Source organism: Hibiscus syriacus, unplaced genomic scaffold (genome assembly GCF_006381635.1).
Source record: "Hibiscus syriacus cultivar Baekdansim isolate YM2019G1 unplaced genomic scaffold, ASM638163v2 tig00004004_pilon, whole genome shotgun sequence".
NCBI classification, from domain to species: domain Eukaryota; kingdom Viridiplantae; phylum Streptophyta; class Magnoliopsida; order Malvales; family Malvaceae; genus Hibiscus; species Hibiscus syriacus.
The window spans coordinates 495637-509379 of record NW_024061991.1 but is presented as its reverse complement, the minus strand read 5'-3'; the positions used below and the strand labels follow the sequence as shown (position 1 = coordinate 509379).

General features: G+C 36.1%; 3 protein-coding genes and 1 pseudogene across 3 annotated transcripts; 2 read left to right on the top strand and 2 right to left on the bottom strand.

Moving 5' to 3' along the window:
* Positions 1 to 1904: 1904 nt before the first annotated feature.
* LOC120185503 lies at positions 1905 to 3101 on the bottom strand (annotated as a pseudogene).
* A 224-nt stretch (positions 3102 to 3325) lies between these two features.
* On the bottom strand, positions 3326 to 5149 carry LOC120185978 (pentatricopeptide repeat-containing protein At2g01860-like). Its single transcript, XM_039190043.1, has one exon. It carries the CDS (start codon positions 4958 to 4960, stop codon positions 3437 to 3439), a length of 1524 nt encoding a protein of 507 aa, XP_039045974.1. The 5' UTR covers positions 4961 to 5149; the 3' UTR covers positions 3326 to 3436.
* A 1107-nt stretch (positions 5150 to 6256) lies between these two features.
* Positions 6257 to 9361, top strand: LOC120185492 (MLO-like protein 9). The gene is made up of 15 exons (XM_039189695.1): positions 6257 to 6378; positions 6467 to 6528; positions 6616 to 6899; positions 7016 to 7132; positions 7234 to 7291; positions 7376 to 7467; positions 7573 to 7647; positions 7733 to 7821; positions 7900 to 7949; positions 8084 to 8124; positions 8211 to 8384; positions 8483 to 8518; positions 8600 to 8667; positions 8770 to 8830; positions 8903 to 9361. The coding sequence occupies exons 1-15, from the start codon at positions 6257 to 6259 to the stop codon at positions 9122 to 9124; spliced, it is 1551 nt and encodes a 516-aa protein (XP_039045626.1). The 3' UTR covers positions 9125 to 9361.
* A 650-nt stretch (positions 9362 to 10011) lies between these two features.
* On the top strand, positions 10012 to 11552 carry LOC120185987 (F-box protein SKIP23-like). Its single transcript, XM_039190053.1, has one exon. The coding sequence runs from the start codon at positions 10166 to 10168 to the stop codon at positions 11354 to 11356; it is 1191 nt and encodes a 396-aa protein (XP_039045984.1). The 5' UTR covers positions 10012 to 10165; the 3' UTR covers positions 11357 to 11552.
* The last annotated feature ends 2191 nt before the right edge of the window (positions 11553 to 13743 follow it).

The following is a 13743-nucleotide window of genomic DNA, read 5'->3' as shown; positions in this document are numbered from 1 at the left end:
GCGAGACTGGTACATTATATATAGTTTCGGTTTTATGAGGAAAAGTAATTGGTCCTAACTTATATAGACTAACTCCATTATCTTTATGCTCAACGCCAGAAATCTTCATTTGGAAGAATTATTTTCATAGAATGGACATAGAAAGTTATGTTCGTCCACTGGAAAAAAATAACACAACAGAAAAAGAAAAATGCCAGGTTCATCGAATCCTGGCACTGGGAAAGCCCTAAGAAAATCATCCCACGACTTTTTTACTCTTAGAAGAAAAAATGTGATTAGTGTAATCGGTATGCATGAAGTTTATTCGAGTCATTTTTTTCTCAAGATAACATTAAATGGAATGACGTTAAGACGGATTCGAGATTTTAAATCAAAAGAGATAAAATTGTAAAATTTTATAAAGTCTACTTATAAAATTCTAGAAGAGTTATAATAATTATCAATAAAAATATAAAAAATAAATTATATGAAAATTTGACTGCCTATGTGCCTGAAAAAAGTTGGAAGAGGTTGTTAAAGGGTTAAACCATTGACTGATATAAACTGAAGATCAAGTTCTTTGTTATTTTAAGTGATTTCTTTTAGTCTTTAGTACATTTTACAACTAGTTATTAAAAAAATGAGTTTTACATTATTTTTAATGCACATTTTTTATGAAATAAAGTTTTTGCAAGATTCTTTTGTAGGCAATGGAAAGAAAAGTGGATTCGGAGAAAGCAAAATAAAAGAAAAGCTAGAAACTGAAGCAGGACGCCGCCAAGGAAGACCAGGATACTCGAGTCATGACGCTGACCATCGGAGAGGATTGTTTCATGGACACATGAGACAGATTGTGAGTTATTTGAATTCAGTTCAATTAAAGTTTGGTTATTACTCAAATTAAATGGACTAAACTTAAATTCTTAACGAGTCGAAGTAAGCTACTCGATACTCAACTCGAAAAGTTCACGAACGACTAAAAAAATATAATATATTAAATTTTTAAATAAATTATTAGTAATATTGACATTTATATATTGTTTTCCTTTGTTAAAAATACAATATAAAATTTTCATTTATTTAAGGTTTATGTTCAAATTCGAGTTTAATCTTCAATCGAGCTAGGCCTAAAAATATTTTAAATTCATCTTTTTTTCGAACTTGAAAATAATTTAACCCGGAAATACAAAAATATCATGAACATACTTCGACAAAAATATTATGAACAAACTTATACTACCTATTTCTCTTTGATCCAACCGGCAACTGTGATAAAAAAAAAAAGAATCATCAACAACAAAGTTTTTTTTTATTGTTGATTTCTAGGTGTAGTGTAAAAGGATCGATTGATCTATAATACAGATTTATATTAAATATTTCAAATTATGCTCAAATTTTATATTAGTTTCAAAATTTTGAAATATTTTGAACTAGTCTATAAACTATCAATTTTATTTTAACATATCCTTCGGTTAGTTTAGTAAATTATTTGAGCACTAAATGTCAACCCAAGTTGGAAGTGTATCCTATTCAAAATTTATAGACCAAACGTTAAATACGTGTGCACATATTGTATGGACAGTTTGAATTTGTCATCAAAATCTAATATGTTTTTTTAACATATTAGACCTAAAGTGTCTATATATACGATGTCTAAAATTTGATTCATGTGTTTTAAATATGCATCGCAACATAACCAAGTTGGCATTTCATGCTCAAGAAGTTTACTAAACTAACAAAATGGTATGTTTAAAATGATATTGATAGTTTGGAGACTAACTTGATACACACAGCAGCAGAAATGGCAACTGCATAGCTCAAGCAACGCCGACAATACTGTCTTCGCATTGAAGGATAGGCCGGTAGCACAGAAAACATCAGAATTCAGTGATAGAATATATTCAGCTACTCTGTTCAATTATTACTTACCCACGGAACCAACTTTTGCCCTTCATGATTCCTAGACTCCTAGTAATGTCTATTGCCCTGCGTCCCGCTATCAACTCCAGTAGTGCCACACCAAAACTATATATGTCAGACATGGGAGTTAATTTCCCCCTCATGGCGTACTCCGGGGCACAATATCCATAAGTTCCCATCACCCCAGTTGAAACATGAGTCTTGTCACACACAGGTCTGAATTTTGCTAAGCCGAAGTCAACAGTTTTGGGTTGAAATCATTATTATCCAGCAAAATATTTGCAGACTTCAAGTCACGATAAATGACTGGTAGATTGGCCTTGCAATGTAGATATTTGATTCCTCGGGAAGCAGCGAGAGCAATCTTTATACATTTCTCCCAACTCGGAGGCTCTTGACCAGGTTCTAGATCTGCAAACATATTTAATTGGTGACATTTGAGGAATGAGAATTATTTTTGTGTTTCTTTTCTTACAACAAAACCATCTGCAACAGTTCCTTTACATAAGAGAATACTCTGATCAACACTACATGAAACATCCAAGCCAAATTACATAAATACAACGGGATAAAACAAGGTGAAATACATCCAACTTGGTGCCAAATTCTAAATATTTGCATTTCCAGTTCCAATTTCTAGGCATGCTAGATATACAGTTGAACATGAATACCACCCCAACAAGGCAACAACTACATGAGAAATCAGGGGAGCACAAATGATAGGTAAGTAATCCTTTTCTGCTTATTAACCTCAGGACTACAAGATCGACAATAAAAAGAAAACTTGAATGAAAACCAGCATTCTTCAGTAGTAAACAAGTAAAGGCATGCCCTAAGGATATACAGGGAAGCGAAAAGTCTACAACATAAAGAGGGACACCATAAAAGGAAAAAAGATTCAGTAGATAATGCGGAAGTAAAAGGATTACGTATTCAATAAAACTCTACACCTAATAAAAAGGGGAAAAATTACCAAAAAGATGATCTTCCAAGCTACCCATTGGCATGTATTCATAAACCAAGAGCCTCTGATCTCCAGCAGAACAATAGCCTATCAAGGTGAGCAGATTAACATTGTGTAGCAGGCTCAGCATAAGAACCCCCACAATGAATTCCTGATTGCCCTGAAGACCGTCATGAGTAAGTAGTTTAACAGAAACAACCTGTTTTTTTATCACAATAAATTGAACCAGAGTCAAATTTAAAATTTACAACAGATTCTGGAACATGGTAAGAGATATGAAAGAAGAGAAAAATAAAAAGGAAGTAAAGCAAATAAAAACGTTAATAGTGGAACAAGAAAATTACTACCGATTCGTACAGGATTACAAACGAAGAGAATAGATTAGGATAATGAGAAGGCTATAATAATAATCATAGAGAAAACAAGACTATTATGGGAATTGAATTAATGAGCTAAATTTATCGAGACCCTTAGGGGCCAGATTAATAAATGAGATTTATGTCACAATGCACAGGAAACACCAATTTATACATATATTCTAAGATATAATAAGCATGAAAATGGTGAAGTAAATTAATACCTAAATTCATAATCTAAAATGTCTTTCTCCAGTTGTGACAAAATTGACAAGGTTTCTTTATCCAATGAAAACCCCGCCATCTTCGCCTCCTTACAAACCTCCTTACACTTGCTCACTCTCCCTGAAACCATATACATATTAATAATGTCTCGATACATGTCGTATGTTGGAGAGAAACCAGCTTCCTTGAGTTTGGAAAAATATCTCACAGCTCTCGACACATCTTCCAGGCAAATAAAAAGCTTTATTGCTACACGATAAGCAGGAAGATCCAAGAGACATTCCCTGGCCTCCATTTCCCAAACAACAGCTAATGCTTCCCTGTATTTCTTCTCGGAATAACGACTATGAAGCAGTGTTGTGTACATCACCACACTCGGCTCACGCCCTGATTGCTTGAACCAGTTAAACAAACTCTCCACAATCTCAAACTTCCCATGCCTAACGCAGACCTTCATGATCGCTGTACAGTCCTGCTGACTCAAATTCAAATCATCTCTTTCTCCAAGATCATCCAGTGAGTCCACTACAAGCATGTGTTCATCAGGATTCTTTCCATGCTCCAATATTAACTTGGCGTAAATGCTTGGATCCAGCACTCTTTTACTTTGCTTAGCAACTGAAAAGAGCTTCCAAGCAAGGTTCAAGCTTCTACCCTTGATGAACCCTTTCACCATCGCCTCAATCAGACTACGATTCGCGGAGATAGTGAACTTCTCCAAGTTGATGGGCAGTTTTAATTCACGCGTCCTAGCCAATACTTCAACAGTCGAAGTCAAAATCCTATCGTCCGGGTACAACTGAGGCAGCTTCAGAGCCCAACAGAAAGTTTGCAGAGCTCTTTGTGGAAGACCCATGTGACCCAATTCTCGAATTGTCATTGACAACGAACCCTTAAGCAAAAAAGGAGCCCACTTATTGAGGACTGCAGACACATCGTCATCGGAAGCCAGGTCTTTAATCTCTCTGGCTAAGCCAATAAGAAAGGTCGGGTTCTTGTATAATTGTTTGGATACAGAAGCGCGAGAGGAGGATACCTCAGGAGAAGCCGACTTAACGTGTTTCTTTGGCGTAGGAAATCCAAGTGGCCGTAGCTTGTAAGGAAGTGGGAGAGGAAGAGGCCTCTCTCTGCCTAATTTTCCAGGCTTTTGAGGGATCCTTCCCTGAAAAAGTGACGATATTGCTTCAATCTCATATGATTCCCAAACAGGATCAATATTAACACGATCTTCTTGTTCTTCTTTTTCTTCAGGGGATTCATTGTGATCGTCAATTGAATTTATTTGTTCAGCGTCCGTGGGCGTGTCGGTTCCATTTGTAGGTTTCTGCAAGAACAAGTTGACGCCAAAGTCAGGAGGAAGTTTGGTGCGACGCGGATAACGGCGATTCTTGGGTAGCTTCCTATAGCAAATTCTTGTGTTAGGATGCGCCAGGGTAGTAACACAAATTCTCTTTTGTACCTTTCCTTTCAGATTCATGAAAGGATATGTGGTGATGGATGACAACATGCAATCCATTTTTTTAGTATTAGCGTTGTTTGTGGAATGAAACTTGTGCAGCAAAAAGGGGATGTTTCAATGTCTAAGGGGACTTTCTTCGAACGGTTTATCGGCGTCGAAAGTTACTCACTCAGAAACTCATTGGAAGCTCTACGGTCGTAGGCTTGAGAGCTGAACCGAATGAAACTATATAAAGGTTTCGCAGGAGGAGATTTGGCATCGTTCTATCCTCAATTGAACCAACTATAATCGGCAGTGTGAGCCTGCGGCGTCCTGCGTGGTTGCTTTATGTATCGCTTCTGGGCTGGGGCAAGCCCAGGGTCTTAGACGGATGTACTAATATCGACTATGAAATTGAGGCACTGTGAACCTTACACCATTTGTATATTTTTTATTTGATTATGAAATTGTCACATCGTTAAAATAAATAGTATAACATATTAAACTAATAAATAATATTCTATTTGATCCCTTGATTATAATTAAAAATTTATTTTATATTTTATAATATTTTTAAATAGTAATTTAAAAAAATCACATGATTAAAAATATTAGGGAAAGTGATTCACATAATTCAAATATTTATTTTGCTTTTTTTTAGTAATTTAGACGGATAAAATTTGAACAAATAAATGAAAACTAAAATATTAAAATTAGAGTACGCCTATCAACTATCAATTATCAATTGATAAGGTGAAATAGAATATTTGGTCTCTTAAATAACATGTAGGTTTTGAATTCCACGTTATGAATTAAATAAATTAATTTTGAAGGATCAGTTTTAAAATATTTGATATAGATTAATATAAATAGAATATATGATTATAAAAAAACTATTTTTAATATGAACTTTCCTTGTTGAGCTTTATTTTCTCAATTTAATACTTCAATTCAAATCCTGTGTGGAATAACAATCTGGGGAGATAAGAGGCTACAGGCTCGTGAGTAGTAAAGAGTAACAAAATTACGAGCTGCAAGGCGTTAAAAGGGTGAAGATGTAGAGGCAAGAGCGGATTTGGATGATCAACCGCCACTTGTCAACGTCAATACCGTTGGTTTTACAAGGAAAACGAATGAATCCTCAGTGGCAGATGAAAATTTATAATGATTCCATATGTCGAGTTTAGGGTGAAACTTAATTGGGTGTCTGGTTTACGAATAAAGCTAATGGATATACGGGTGCATGCTAAATTAAGCGGCACCATAGGTTTTCCAATTTTCCTTTTCATTTTCTTTCCCTATGAATAAATAAAAAGGAATCATATTATCTTATTTGAATCGATAATTGTAAAATCTATAATATAAATAAAATAAATGAGTGGAGGAGGAGTCTCCGGCAGGGAGCTTGATCAGACTCCCACCTGGGCTGTGGCGGTGGTTGTTGCTTTGATCATCCTCATTTCTATCGCTCTTGAAAAGATTCTCCACACAGTTGGACATGCATGTCATCTTCTGCGTTTTTGATTTGTTTGTCTTTGCCTTTTTATTCATAGTAATGAAATAAAACAATTTCATTTCATCATTGCAGGTATTCGAACATAAAAAAAAGGAGGCTTTATTAGAGGCTCTTGAAAAAGTTAAAGGCGGTAATTAAAATCAATCACATTTCTTCTGCTCAAACTCATAATTTATTTCTGCTTCTTCTACAACATTATTATTGTTTTTGTTGGCAGAACTTATGGTGCTGGGATTCATTTCTTTGCTCCTGACATTCGGGCAGAGTTATATCTCCAAAATCTGTATACCAGAGGAGGTCGCTGATACAATGTTGTTTTGCCCCAAAAGACATGCGGAATCGGCCCACGGTCAAGGTGGCCATGGTGATCATAAGGAAGAGGGTCATGGTGATCATCATGAAGAGGGTGCCAGAGGTGAGGAACATCATCGGAGACTGCTTTTTTATGATGATGCGCGTAGATTTTTATCAGGTCATGACAACACTGCAGCTTGCGACAAAGTAAGTAGTGCATATCTTCAATAACATATATATATATATATATATATGTATGTATTAGGGTTGAATTCGTTGCATCCAACTTTGAGACTAAAGCAGTTGTAAATGATGAACTGTAGGGGTACGTGCCACTTATATCAGTGCATGCATTGCATCAGTTGCACATTTTCATTTTCTTTTTAGCAGTTTTTCACGTGGCGTATAGCGCCACCACGATGATGCTGGGAAGATTAAAGGTTGCTGGTTATCCTTTCACTTTCTTGAGATTTCTCTCTATCTTTTATTAATCATATATAGGTGTAGTGTTCCTGAATCTCTTATTATTTATGCATTGCAGACACGAGGCTGGAAGGAGTGGGAACGGGAGTGCATCAATAGTCTTAATGAACTTAACGGTATAATAACACTAGTTAATATACATACATACAGCATGCATGCATTCCGACTGATTAAAATTGCTGTATTGCTTGGTAATTTAGATCCTTCAAGATTTAGGCTCACTCACGAGACATCTTTTGTGAGAGACCACACCAGAGGTGCCTGGACAAAAACAAAATTCTCCTTTTATTTCGTAAGAATTAATCAACTCTTCATTTTTTTTTTCCAGTTTTGTTTACCAGCTTAAAGGTTTAAAACAAAACGATGAGATTATAGGAATGAATGAACTTTTTTCCAGGTATGCATGTGGCGACAATTCTTCAGGTCTGTTACCAAGGCTGATTATTCTACGATGCGTCACGGATTCGTCAGTGTGAGTTTCCTCTGCTCAACTTCATTTTTGTTATTTATTTCTCCATCTGTTGCAACAGTTATAATGCCTTCGAATTGATATATAGGTTCATTTAACACCTGGGAGTAAGTTCGACTTTCAAAAATATATCAAAAAATCATTAGAAGATGACTTCAAGGTGGTCGTCGGGATTACGTGAGTTTCTTTTTCTGTAACTTTTACCGGTGGTGCTCTCATCTTTCATTTCTCTACTAATACTGGTGGTGCTTGCAGTCCAGCATTATGGGGTTTGGCAGTGCTCTTTCTCCTTTTTGACGTCCATGGTTAATTCCTGTCTTTTACTTTTTACAGACATACATACTGGATCTTGCCCTGTTTTTTACCCCTCTGTATTTATTTGTTTTATTCCTCTTATGCAAATATATTCATTCATGCATGTTTTTTTTTATGCTTTCAGGTTGGCATATTATGACTTTCATGTCCATGTTGCCTTTAGTGGTAACACATTGTCCATGAAAACTTAAATCCCCATTTATGAATTTTGTTATATTACGTAAATGACCACCTTTTTTTTATTATTAAAGTTAACTTTAGCAGTTGGAACCAAGCTTCAAGCAATTATAGCACGAATGGCACTGGAAATAGTAGAAAAACACGCAGTTATACAAGGGATGCCTCTTGTGCAAGTCTCTGACAAGCATTTTTGGTTCGCTTATCCTCCCTTGTGCCTTCATCTTATCCACTATGTCTTGTTTCAGGTTTGTTTTGCACACCCTTCTCTTCCTTCTGATCATTGTCATAATTGGCAACGCCTTATATTCTGACATTCTTTACTGTATGTATGTGTCATCTTCAGAATGCATTCGAGATCACGTATTTCTTTTGGATATGGGTAATTTTATTGTTCTTCATATTACGACAACGCCTACAACAGGTGAAACCAATGTTTCTAACCATCTCTTCTAATATACAGTATGAGTTCGGCCTGAAATCATGCTTTCATGAGGATTTTACACTTATAACCATAAGAGTTTGTCTTGGGTAAGTTAACTGAATTAGGAATGTATATTAATAAACAAATAAATATGTGAATTCATATGTATTTTGCTGCACATATGATGATGAAGGGTGAATTTTTGACAGGGTGGTAGTCCAATTCATATGCAGCTACATCACACTTCCACTCTATGCCCTTGTTACTCAGGTAAATCCGACCCTAACACCCTAAACCCTAAACCAAGTCATGCCGATGTTTGATTGACCGTTGAATTTGCAGATGGGGTCGACCATGAAGAGGTCAATCTTCGACGAGCAAACTTCCAAGGCCCTAAAGCAGTGGCACAAGAAGGCTGCCCAGAAGACTGATCTTGGCCACGGTCATGAGAATGGACATGGTCATGATCATAGACATGGCCATGACCATGGGAAGAAAGAATCCTCTCATCATGAAGAAAAAGGAGAAGAACATGGCGCTGAGGGTGCTACACCAGCACATTGACGCTCTGGCTCTGGTGAGGCCACCCATCAGGATACCAATGCTGATCGAACAGTATAAAAGCTTTAGGCCACAACAACTACCTGCTAGATTAACACAAACTACATCTATTAATTAATTCCTTACTCGTTTAATTCATGTTATTGTAACCAATGGAAGCCTTTTTTTGTAATGTACTATTCACATAATACTGTCATGTAGTGTTAATGCATACGTTGGGTTACATCAGAATTAGTAAGAGATGAAACCCAACTAATTGCTTGTAGTTATGATTTTTGTCAATGAAAGTCTTCAAAAAATTACCCGTTATCTAGCATGAACAAGCAAATAAGTAGGAATCTGTATATAGCTTATCGATAACACCAGCTCCAAATTCATCGCCAAAGCTTGCTTTCTCAAGGTAATAAGCTACCCTATTACTCTTAACGCCAGATTTGCAAATCTATTTGCCAAAAGTATGCATTCTTCTTCACCAGAGCTAGGGACCTATTATAAGCACTCTGGTCCTTGATCATATTAACCACATTAGCAGAATCCAACTCATACCTCATTTAGAGAATTATAACTTTCTGAAATTACTAGTCTAATAAATTATACTATTTTGTTATAATTATCCAAATTCAGACTTCATTTCTCTCATTTACAAGATCTACAAAAGTTAATATTTTACTCTAATTGATCTGGTACTTTATGAAGTTTAAAAGTTTATTTGGATGAGCATGTAAAATTGACCCGATGATTTTTTTTTCAATTTATTGTATATTTTTAAATTATTGAACTGTTGAGTGTTGACGATAAACTTCAACAATTTCATGTAATTAAACTATTTTTTTTTTTCATTTTCGTAAAGCAGAGGTGTGAAAGTCAAATTAAACCAAATTTCTTTATATGGTTTAGAATCAGACTCTTCATGACAACCACCCGATTATCCAAAGAAATCGTATTTCCGACTGAATATTGTAAACCCAAATTTTCATCTCTCCCAAAATCCCTCTGATCTGCGAGAAAAATTTGTTTCCAGTTCTATCCATAAATACAACAAAGATGGTGGGTGTGGCTGACTGGACAAAACTCCCGCCAGAACTCCTGGAATCCATCTCCGAATACCTGAAACTCTACTCCGATTACATCAGTTGCCGAGCGGTTTGCCGCAGCTGGCGGTCCTCAATCCCTAAAACCCCCTTACGTCTCCCTCCTCAGCTCCCCTGGCTCATGCTCCCTCCTTCTCAATCCCACCAATGCCTACGCGCCTTCTACGACCTTTCCGCCAATAAACTCCGATTCCTCTCCGTCCCCGAATCGTCCAACCCTAATAAACGCCACTGCGGCTCTTCCCACGGCTGGCTCGTTATCCTTGACGAATCCCCTTCTGTTCTCCTCTTAAACCCCCTCTCCCGAGCCAAACTCCACCTCCCTCCTCTCTCTTCTTTCCCCAACGTCCACAGCTTTAACTACTCCCACATCGGCAAGGAATACTCCTTCCTCTCCCCTTCCGGTGATCGCTACACTCGTAATTTGCGCCAAATGCGAGACTCAGTTAAAAAAATCGTGCTTTCCGCCAATCCTTCCAAGGAGTTACGTTTCGTTGCAGTGGCGATTCTTAATCAAACCGGCGAGTTATTTTACTGCAGAAACAGCGATGATTATTGGCGCTTTATCCCAGGTACCCAATCTTATTCCGAAGATGTCATTTATTGTAAGGGGTTGTTTTACGCTGTGAATAAACATGGAGGAATTGTAATCTGTGATGTTCACCATGATTCGCCCCGGGTTTCCTTTGTCCAAATACCGACACAATTGGTCGGTGATATGCAATATTTGATCAATTCTGGAGATGAACTATTACTCGTTACCCGTCACCTTGATCTTGAATTCAATTTCGAGCCTGATCAGCCCTATTTGGTCTATAGGACGAAGCGATTCCAGGTTTCTAGGCTAGTTTGGAGTGGGCCTCATTGGGAAAGAGTGCAAAGTTTGCATGATAAGATGGTTTTTATTGGTGAAAATTCTTCATTATCGTTGTCAGCTACGGATTTTACAGGTTGTATGGGGGATTGCATATATTTCACAGATGATTACTCTGAAAGTAACTATGATGGTGCTTTTGGGGAACATGATATTGGTATTTACAAGCTATGGGATGGGAGCATTGAGCCATTGCCCTGTTATCCACGAAATTCTCTCTTTAGATTGCGTTGGCCTACACCACTTTGGGTTACACCTAGTCCATGCTAATGCGACTTGAATGGAATATACATGAAAGTGATCCCGTCGCTATGTTTTTTTTGGAAAAATCTGCATATAAAATGTGGTCTTCTGTTGAACGATTAATGCCTGTCTGGTTGTGATGATTAAGATGTTTGTATAGATATGAATATCAGCAAACTATTATTGCTTTTGTGAGACCCTATAGATACATGAAAGTGCTTCCTTTGCTTTGTTTATTTAGAAAAATCTGCATATAAAATGTGGTCGTCTGTTGAATGATCAATGTCTGTCTATTTGTGCCGTTTAAGATGTTTGTGTAGATATGAATTTCAGCAAACTATTATCGCTTTTGTGAGACCTTATAGATTTTAATATCATTGTAATTTTATCTGAAACGTATTACTTTGATAATATCCATGAACCGTATAGCATGGCATGAGCATATATTAATGTATGAATGGTTGTGATGATAAGGTTTCTAATAGGATGTGAAAATGTCTGTGTTTAAGGCAAAGCAAGGCATGGAAATGTTAGACCTTCAAAATTACTCGATACCTGAAAGTCTGTGATGGGAGAGAGCCTAAACCAGGAATCTTCTAGGCAATTTCTAGTAGCAGTTTAACACGTGGTTTCTGCGGTTAGAAGATGGGACAAAAGCTATTTTTCTCTCATCTCACATTTACAACAAATAATATTTTAGACTTGTTTCTTGTATCCCCTAAATTAGTACTAAACGTTACGGCCAACTTTGGAAGGTTATATTGATTACCAATGTGATCAAAAATTAATTCAAAATTTTTAACACATGAATTCAGATTTACAAATAATTTATATAGTTATCATCACTTTATCAAAAAATATTTTATCAATTTATAATTTAAATTAGAGACTTTGATCCTAACTTTCTAAAATATCTGAAAGGAAAAAATTAAAGGGTGAGCAATAGAGCTTAGTGTAGTCAACAGATAAACATAGTATTCAGGAAAATCAACAAACATAATCATAGTATGAGTCATAATATTCAAAATATGAAAATGTAAATACACTCATACATTGTACACCGTCCGAAGAGTAAGTTCCTATAACCACTCTCTACTTCACACCATTTGATGTGGGGTCTGTCACAAAAGTAGAGGCCACTTGATCCTATGTGAAATTCACCCCATCGGTGAACACACTGAACTTCTCCTATCAATCCCAACCCAATATTTCATTGCATCAAATATGCATATCCGAATTCTGATCTGATCCGATTGTAAAAACATTTACATAAATTTCAAAAACCGAATGGATAGCATAAATTCCAAAGTCGATCTATAACATGCGTCACATAATATGTTTATCCGAATTGAATTTAATACAATAATGTCACAAAACAATCACGCTTCAAATCAATTTTTAATCAATCAAACAATTATTACAAAACAAAATTTAGCACCAGATAGAGACACACAAAGATTCAAATACATCACCACAACATTGATCAAAAATTAATTATTCCAGATTCAACAAAAAAAAACTATTAAACTGAATTAAAACGGTTGTAGCACAGTAAAACACACACCTTAAATCATATAACAATAAATATACTAACGTGTAAAGACATTTATGGTTGAAATCTTGAGTCGAAAATTTAGTGGAGAGAGGCCACACGGTTTTAAAAAAACTAACTAAATTAATAGTCAAATAAAAATAAAAAAAATGATCGAATTATTAAATAAGATACGACAAAGATTCAGTCAAATAAAAAATAATTTTAATATTTGATTGATAAAAGCAATATAAAAGAGGTTTAAAAAGATATGTGTTATTATGAACACGAATATTAATTGGATGAACAGTGACAACGACACTCACGTGTATATTTTTTATCACTTATTATTCAATGTAGATAAAGACAGACTGGTATAAAAACTTTTTACTAAACTAATATTTCATTAACGTGTGATAGAAGCTATTTTTTGCATTATATCATTTTACCGATAAGGGGACTTACGTTGGTAACCTTGATGACAAGAATAGGATCAAAAAGATCAACCTTTATACAAAAGAGTCTCAATCCAAATCCTGACTCTTCACAATATAGCAGCACATTTCAAAACAAAATCTAATGCCCATAAGACCCATTGGGCATGCTCCACCATAGCGGCAACACCGGCGGCCATCGGGCCATAAGTTTAGGCCCAAATCAAAGGACACTGACCCAATTCTCAGCCCTTAACTTTCTTGTCTCGTCTTCGGCTCCATCCATTTGAAGGATGCTCGCTTACATGCGAAGATGCGCGAGTTTAACCATCCATTCGATGCTCGTTTCTAGAAGCGACGTTGTCTTCATCCAGCGATTTTAACATGAAGGTCCGGACACCTTGGAAACTTGACAGACACGTGGTGAAGTAGGAGAAATCCCTAGATGA

Bases quoted from the DNA above. Each gene is read 5' to 3' on its own strand.
- LOC120185492 (XM_039189695.1), top strand. From the start codon at position 6,257: ATGAGTGGAGGAGGAGTCTCCGGCAGGGAGCTTGATCAGACTCCCACC. The intron at 6,379-6,466 runs ACATGCATGTCA...CATTTCATCATT, and splicing joins AAGATTCTCCACACAGTTGG to GCAGGTATTCGAACATAAAA. The intron at 7,950-8,083 runs GTTAATTCCTGT...TTATGCTTTCAG, and splicing joins TCTCCTTTTTGACGTCCATG to GTTGGCATATTATGACTTTC.
- LOC120185987 (XM_039190053.1), top strand. From the start codon at position 10,166: ATGGTGGGTGTGGCTGACTGGACAAAACTCCCGCCAGAACTCCTGGAA.
- LOC120185978 (XM_039190043.1), bottom strand. From the start codon at position 4,960: ATGGATTGCATGTTGTCATCCATCACCACATATCCTTTCATGAATCTG.